Source organism: Bombus impatiens, unplaced genomic scaffold (genome assembly GCF_000188095.3).
Source record: "Bombus impatiens unplaced genomic scaffold, BIMP_2.2 scf_0914, whole genome shotgun sequence".
NCBI classification, from domain to species: Eukaryota; Metazoa; Arthropoda; class Insecta; order Hymenoptera; family Apidae; genus Bombus; species Bombus impatiens.
In genome coordinates, this window is record NT_177333.1 from 1 (window position 1) to 8,885 (window position 8,885).

General features: G+C 27.9%; 2 protein-coding genes across 4 annotated transcripts in view; one reads left to right on the forward strand and one right to left on the reverse strand.

Moving 5' to 3' along the window:
* Window positions 1-8: 8 nt before the first annotated feature.
* Window positions 9-2,468, forward strand: LOC100741715 (metaxin-2; the record flags this gene model as incomplete). Its single annotated transcript, XM_003493007.4, is given in 3 exon segments — window positions 9-588; window positions 1,134-1,271; window positions 1,772-2,468. Coding segments are annotated over 3 exon segments (752 nt in total), but the record flags the coding sequence as incomplete, so codon positions are not given.
* A 1,506-nt stretch (window positions 2,469-3,974) lies between these two features.
* The window catches only part of LOC100746789 (CTD small phosphatase-like protein 2), a 5,651-nt gene continuing 740 nt past the window's right edge, over window positions 3,975-8,885 (reverse strand). The window contains exons 1-8 of one of the 3 annotated variants that reach the window (XM_033323369.1): window positions 8,699-8,879; window positions 7,412-7,646; window positions 6,939-7,079; window positions 6,630-6,876; window positions 5,988-6,544; window positions 5,497-5,853; window positions 5,305-5,400; window positions 3,975-5,226 (exon numbers count right to left, since the gene is read on the reverse strand). In XM_033323369.1, coding sequence (XP_033179260.1) covers window positions 5,161-5,226; window positions 5,305-5,400; window positions 5,497-5,853; window positions 5,988-6,544; window positions 6,630-6,876; window positions 6,939-7,079; window positions 7,412-7,646; window positions 8,699-8,700 — 1,701 coding nt within the window. In that variant the 5' untranslated portion in view covers window positions 8,701-8,879 and the 3' untranslated portion in view covers window positions 3,975-5,160. Of the gene's footprint in view, window positions 5,227-5,304; window positions 5,401-5,496; window positions 5,854-5,987; window positions 6,545-6,629; window positions 6,877-6,938; window positions 7,268-7,411; window positions 7,647-8,698; window positions 8,880-8,885 lie in introns of those variants that run through there. The other 2 variants (XM_003492966.4, XM_012390980.3) reach the window with 2 other exon arrangements.

Sequence of the window (8,885 nt, forward strand, 5' to 3'; positions counted from 1 at the left end):
TTCTTTAGCACAAGAGCCATGGCCTCAGCCAATTACTTTGTATCAACCATATGAAGTTGAACAAATATTATTACCTGACAATGCAAATTGTTTAGCTGTACAAGCTTTCCTTAAAATGTGTGGCCTTGATTTTCAAATAGAACCAAGAAGCAATGCAGAATATATGTCCCCATCTGGCCGTGTACCATTTATTAAATGTGGGGCATTTTTAATATCTGAATTTGACAATATCGTATCATTCATAGGGAATAAAGGCAGAAGTTTGTCAGACCATTTATCTGCAACTTGCAAAGCAGACATGAGGGCTTATATGTCATTAGTGAATAATGTTTTTGTAAATGCTGAGCTATATATCTGTTGGGTTGATGAACCAACATTGAATGAAGTAACTAAAGTAAGGCATGGTAGTGTATATCCATGGCCATTAAATCACTTTTTAAATTGGCAAAAAAGAAAGGAAGTGATAAAGAAACTCAATGTACTTGGCTGGTATAATAAAACTATAGAAGAAGTATGTAAGGAGGTTCAAAATTGCTGTACAGCATTGTCTGAAAGATTGGAGGGTAGTGATTATTTTTCTGGAGAGAAGTAAGTATAATTTATTAATTTAGATTGCTATAAATGCTTTATTTCTTTTTGTTAATTAAAATTAAAGATAACAAATATCTTATATCCATTTGAAATTTTTTCATTGACAAAAGTGTACTGTGTTTTTTGTTTAATATCACTGATGTTTTGATTTTTGAAAAGACCTACTGAAGTAGATGCTCTTGTATGTGGTCACATATATTCCTTGTCTTCAATCACTCCTTCTCTCCCACCTACTGTTCGAGAGATTGCTGCAGCTATACAAGATTTTCCTAAACTTCTTGAACATGCATCAAGAATTGGACGAAATTACCTGAATAACTGTTTGCTTGAACCTCCTGTTTATGATTTTGAAATCTGTGCATCTTCTTCCAAAGAAACTCTATGGAATTATTCTGAATCAATTGAAGCGTTACCACCACTTTCAGAAGATTCTTTTGAAATTCTCCTTTTAAATCCCTGAATCCTTGTAACTGTGAATTTGCTGCCATAGTTTAAATACATGAAATTTATATTTGACAGTATTTTTATTTAATTATATTTAGGACACCTAATGAATTGGATGCCCTAGTTTTTGGACATATTTTTACAATAGTCACAACACCGCTACCTGGTAACAAACTAGCAAATATTGTCCAGAGCTATCCACTGCTAGTGCATCTCTGCAAACGCATTGAAACTAGGTATTTCCAGCGTTCAGAAGATTAGGAGGAATTTCCCTCGGGCTCTAGATACGTCGAAATTATGTACTCTGATAGTACTGATATGAAGTTTCTGTGCTATGCACGCACTCTTGATAAAGATCAAAGTAAAAAAGTAAAGCCAAAATTATGTAGTATCTTATAAACAACTGTCTAAAGAAAGATAAATTCCTTACACTATTCAAAATGATATACAAACTGTGGTTTTAAATAATTTTATTAAGGTATTATGTTATGTAACGCATGAGGCACATATATTGTATATCATAAATATGATACAAGTTACAGTAAATAAACAAACGTTCAATGTATCTGAAGCCCGAGTCCGAGAACTAGTAAGAAATAGTAAACTTTATAGAAAATAAAGAAAAGTATTGATAGTTGTTGTAGCTATTAAATATGAAAATTATATTAGCGTTGAACATGAAGTACCGTTGAATGTATTATTCTAAATATATAATATTGCACGTGACATTTTTCAGCATTTTTTCTCCTCAAGAGATACGGGTGAAATAAAGTAACAAAATGTTGGAGGCGAGAATTAAGTAATACGACTTTGGAGATTTCTAAATATATGTTCTTGGAAAACGACAGGAATGCATAACCGATAAAAGGTATCCGTAAATTAGGCGTTTTACAAAAATATTTGTCAGATATTGTTAGAAACGATAATGTTAAATCATTGTTTATTTCTCCAATGACAATTGTTTTCAATGTATTTTTGTCAGCATTTATTTTTAACTTAAATCATTGAAGAGAATTATGTACAATAACAACCATTCTGATATTAAGTATAACTATATATGTGTTAATTGACAATAAGTATCTTTCTGTCATAAAAATTGCATATATTTAACTAATAATATTTGTTATTTTGTGTGCATTTTAAATAACTTATTCACATTTTGTTTTAATTTTATTTTAATTGAAAGTTTTTATTAGCTACATGAACTAATTTATACTTATCTGTAAAAAGTATTTATGTCATTACTAATGTGCATTGTTTTCAATGTACATCTGTATTACATAGATATCTTTTACACGTTATAATAAAACTCTACTTGTCTAGTCAGTTCATTATAGCATACTTTTCTGTGTGAAATTGTAAAACATTCTTAGATATCATATGTAAATTAATATAATGATGTATGATAAGAGCTAAATTAAATCTAAGTTATTGGAATAATGTTCGAATTATTTTTTTTTTTCATATTCTTAATTGAATTGGAAGATGAATATTTAATACTAATTACGCAATTATGAGTTATCTCGTATAAATATTAAAATATGTCTGTTACATATTTCTTGTCTCCAGCGTTTAGTTACAGTAAATACTAATTATATTCACCTTCAAATTTTTTATTAAAATTTGTATACTTAATAGAGAGAATGTAAATTTTTTGATTTCTTTCAAAATATTGTTTACAGTTCAATGCTTTCACATATAGGAATATCGTTAAATAAACACTGTTTATCTCCTTATTGCAACAATTTATATCTGAATATATTCATTTTTTAGTGATAAATAAAAGAATAAATAATATAAAGACTTTCTTCATACATAACAAGCATGTATTTTCCTCCCTACTGTTATTATTTTTATTTCTTAATAGTATCTTTCAATAACAAATATTATGTAAGAGCTACTATTATAATATGCATGAGAATACAATTTGATTATTCTAAAGAAAACATAAGCAGTTTGCAATTTGTTATTCATTGAAATTATAAAAAGATATTATGTAGAAAAAGAAAAATACATACAGCGATTTACGATGATAAAATTAAATTAGTGAAGTCATTTCCAATATTGCACGATGTGATTCGTAGAAAAAATTATAATAATTATCTCGATTGAGGCTTGTTAGATAATGATCTAATCATTATCTTATGCTTCAAAGGAACTCAAAAAATTAATAGAAGAAGCAAAAAAATTTATCCAATACAGGACAATTGAAGTTTTACATCTTTTATAATAAAGATTGATATTACACATCTGTAAATTCGTGATGTGAAGTGCGCATACAATCTTGAAGTATAGTAAACACTACAAGATGTAACAAGTTTACAGTTTTACTAAATTGTGGCGTTTTGATATAAATTTCTGGCTATGAATTACACGCAATTCTTTAATTCTATTAGATATAGCAGGATATAGCGATATAATTGTTTCACGCACGTTTATACAGATACATACACATCACATGTACTCGTAATTAAAAAATTATGAATATATGTATATATGTATGCACTTAAAGAACTTGTAATCTACACTGATTTATACTTGCAGTGCTCAACTGAAAAGTTTAAACATTCATACTTTCAATATATCGATTAAAAATAATCAGATTGAGATCATATTTATTTATAACTAAACTTAAATATAGAAGACATTACATCTTTCCAGAAGACTAATTGTATATATATATATATAGCTATATAGCAAAAAATATTACAAATTTAACAATAATTATTTGCAAAATGACAACTATAGACAATAATAATCATTTGTCGTATGTTTAAAATTGATAGAATATCATTTTATGTAACTAAAAACAGAATTACTTGTGCGAAAATATTTAATCAAACATAATAAGTCTGAAGTTGTTAATTATAATTTTGATTAATGCAAAAAGTAGTTTTATTCTGAAAGTATAAGTTTAATATTCCTATCTTCTTTCTTTATCTTTTTTACTTTGTTAATAGGTATGACTTCTGCTATGTGTGGACTATGCTCAGAAATAAAAACTAGCGATAACGGAAGTTATTCGAAAATGGAAGTTTGTATTTTATTCATTTATGTTTATCCTATCAGTATATTTTGTTTCTATTCAATGAACTTACTATCTCTTGGAACAAATAATTGAATTAACTATTGCAATAATTTCATCTCATAGATGATATTAGATTTTTACTTAACTTACTTTATAATTGGATAAATATATTGAATGCTTTGCATATTTTTGCATACAATGAATAATATGATTAACTTCATGAAGTAAATAGTATCACTTCCAAAAAAGAAGAAAAAGAAAACTCGAATGCGATCGATCTTAATTTCTTAAATAAAATTTTAATATCTAGTATTTGATTATTTTGACATCTCTCAACTTAACATTATGCATATTTTATATATATTTTGTTTAATTACATTTTATTCATTTTCTCTACAACTAAGAATATGAAGAATATTTAAATTGAGAGATATCTATAATTTGCTATAATGTATCTACTAGAGCAATTTAATAACAAGTGTATAACCTCATTTTTTAATAATTTAGATTAGAATATTATTTATGAAATTTTCTCACAATAACACATAAGCCCTGGCAGTCACTGGTATCAAATCTTGATTTGTCTTTATGTGATTCGTAAAGAGAGAGTTTCATTATTTATTTATTGATTGGTACCTGCCCAAATATTTGATAAATATAGATTCTAGTAACTACTATGTTGTGATATTTCTTAACAATATTATGTTAAGATGTTAATTTTTCAAATGTATTTTTTACACTAATCTTTTTAACAAGATTGATTTAAGTTCCTTACAAATAAGTACAAAATTTATTATATTTAAATAATAAATTACCTTTTTTTTTGAAATTTTATAAAAATCATAGCGCAAGAATTATCTCATCTTTTATCGATATAACTATATTTTGGTTTTTAATAATTTCAACGATGCCGTATCGAATATTATTAACAAAACATTATTGCAAATTATAGAATTTTCTTTTGGCGTGTGTTATTGCACGCTTTGTATGATATCTTACATTTATCTGCTGAATATATCCGTAAGATATACTATACATGTACGTACTTATATAGACTAACAGCTTTTAAAATGTTAATCTTGTGTTTATGAAATGAATTAATCTGGTGGTAAAAAACTGAAGAGTCGAAATTGTTCTCTAATACGTGGTCTAACATCTCCACCCTAAAATGTTAATTAACGTTTATTCTATTATCAATATTTGTTGCAAATCACCTAACATAAACTTTATTAAATACTTACCCAATTTACTAAATTTTCTAAGAAAGGTAACAATTTCATTAATTCATTATCTGAACGATCGGCAAACCAACTTTCTATAGGAATACCATTTTCTAACTGTAAAAGAAATATTTTATTAAAATCAGAAAATATATAACTGTTCTTTTTTTCAATATTTTAAATATGACAAAGCCTTATTGTAAATATTCTTACTTGGTATCCAAATGCTTGTGGACTATTATCGATAATAACAGTTTTAGATAAATCTCTACCGAGTATAGATAGATCCTTAATATAATTTCCATTTACGCAAACACAGTGTTCTCTGAACAGACGATACTTAATCAATTTTCGTGTTGGATCTAATAGATTCATTAATTTGTTTGCATAAACTCGTTTACTTGCAGTAAAAAGGATCACTTCATATAATGACGAGACATGTTCTAAAAATTCGCGAAAATAGGGTCTTGTTCTGACGAACACCGTGTATGTTACATCTTGAAAGACGACTGGAAAGCGGAATGCTGCATCCGAAAGTTCTTGCAAGCTACAGTGAACTAATGTTTCATCCTGTATAAAAAAAAAATCTTTTTATATCCCTTCGTTCATTTTCTGTAATATTTTTAGATTTTATTAAAGAATTATTTTGTTACTGTATTAATTTTTATTATGCATTTTTTTATGATAATTCAAAATATTCGTACCAAATCTAATACGAGACTAAATTCTGGACTACTGCGTGTTTTAAGAGGAAGCGCAGGACACCTGGCTCTCATCGCTGGAGTCAAAGGTGGTAAGTGTTTAATGAAGACATAAGGATCAAATGGTTCCCAATCTTCTTGAACATGAGTAACCATATTTTCCATATCACAACTTTCTACTATTTCCTCACTTCCAACTTCCATATATTCAACGTCATGGTAATCGTTCTCAATATCATCGGAATCATATTTTTCAGTAACATTCCCGTTTGTATCTGGCGAATGATGATGGCTTAGACTATACATGGTTGTAGTACCATACTTTGTAGTAGTAAAGTTTGATTCATATTTTGACAAATGGGTGTCAACAGAACATTGAGTTTTTGACGAATTACTATTGTTCGCATTATTATTGCTAAATGTGTACTTTCCATTTGGAAAATACTTTTCTGATGAATAAGAACGAGTTCCATACATGGATGTAGAATGCATTAATCTATAGCATTCTTCAGATGCTTCTGTTTGTGTGCAATGTGCGGAATAATACAGCGAACTAGTATCTGTAACAAAAGGAATGTATTAGTTGCATATGTGTTACACAAAGCCAAATAAATTATTATAAGCTATATTTGTAAATATGCATACCAATACTTTTGCTTTCTTCATCATCCAATACATATGAAAGATTTGAATTTGAACCTATAGATGCAGGAGGCATTAGATTTGATAGTGGTGATACACTCGGAACTGAAGATTTGATGTCATTTACACTGGTTATGGAAGAACAACATGAGTCTGTGTTTAATATAGATGAGTACAAAGATAAACTAGTTGTATTCCAGTTTTCCTTAGATTCTTCAGAAACTTTTGATACTGTTGCACATTTTTCTGGCTAAACAATTTATATTTTTTACTATTAATTATTCAAAAACAAACTAGTTCAAAATAACTTACAATAACTGCATCTTTTGTAGAAGATCGGTGTAAAGGAGTTGAAGTAACCATTGATCGTTTTATGCATTTTCTTCTACGAGGCCCTCTCTCTCGTCTATTAGGTGTAGATTTTACGAAACGTAAAACATTTTCTTTACAAGCCTACGAAGATAATAATCTTTTTAACAAAACTGAAGTGAAGTCTTTACATTAACCAAATGACTTCGATTGTAGTTCTAAGAAATCTAAGTGCATAACATCCTTGAGAGTTAGTCAGTCACTCATTAACCGCTGATTAGTTATAAAGTATTTCTTTTTAAGGAATAGTGAAGTTTGTTTTAATAAATGACCTGCAAAGATCATTTACATAAGCTAATAATAATAATGTAGTTTGAAATATCATAATTGAATATCAATGTTTTAGATAGCAACACAAAAAGATACAACAGATGTGAGAAGTTAGGGTCAAAGGAAAAATAGATACTAATGCATACCTCTTTTAAGAAATGAGTACATCTATGTTTCCATCGTGTCAGTCTACCACATTTGTTTGGTGTATTAATGCGATAATTATTATTATTTACAGATGGAAGTTTTCGTAAGCTGCTAACTTGTACCCGATGGTGAGATGTTTTAGTTCTGGATACACAACTTACGTTTAAACGACCACGTAGTCTTCTACTAACATGCTCACTTCGTAACCACATTTCAGAGAAGTATCTAAATGGCCTAAAACAACATGTAACCATAGAATATTATTGTACTATTTAAAAATATTATAATTATACAACTGTTATATTAATCAAAATCAATAAGTAGCATGAATCAATTTCTTGTTAATCAACAGAAGGAGGGTAAATAAATATATACGCATAATATAATGTATACTTATAGAAATTATTAGAGATTTATTTATTAATATTATTATTATATATATATATATATATATATATATATATATATATCCATTTCTTTTGTAGATACATTTTTTTATAAAGAATGATCTAATAATACCCTATTGTAGCAAATAAATTTAAATATAAAACAAAATTTATTTTTATATATTTTAATTATATTTAATTTTCTTTTTTGTTTTCAAGCAATTAATCAAAATACATTTTCTTAACAACTATTTTAAATACAAGTTTCATTGTAACAACTGATATAAAAAATTCTATTTAAATTCAATGGGTATTTTCAACAAAATTATACATTTACAACATCCGAGATACATATTTCTTAACTTTTTACATAAATAATTTATCTCTCCTAGATTAGACTGAGGTATATGAAAAACAGTGGTTTGAACTAAACATAAAATTTCATGAAGGACAAAATTTTTCTAAAGAAATAATAAAATCTAAATCGTAATCTAAAAAGAAAAATCAGTTCATACATCAAACAAAGAGAGATCAGAAGATCAGAAGATCAGAAGATCAGAAGATCAGAAGATCAGAAGATCAAAAGATCAAAAGATCAAAAGATCAAAAGATCAAAAGATCAAAAGATCAAAAGAAAGATCAAAAGATCAAAAGATCAAAAAGCTATCAATTATTAATGTTTGATCGTGTCTTAGAAATTGCGCGGGAAAGAAATTCGATCATATCGTAAAAAAGGGGCGTTCCTGATCCACGATTTCTTGTAGTGGTTCTATATACGTATACATATACTCGTGTAAGCGTCACACTACGCACGCACGCAACAAACACGCGCATACAAATACACATAGATGCACACTTAGAAATATATATCGATTTATATGCAGTGTGATACTTGGTTACATTTTCTAGTATCTTCACAGAAATAGTGTAGATTTGTGTGCACAACCGAATAATCGGCGAGATGTGAAATGAAATTTATATTACATGATAAACCGTGCACGATGCTCATCTTACTCGATGGTACTGTATATCGGACATAAATCGATCGAAAGTTTGAAAGTGCAATGTTGTGCCGCGGAAGCGGCGG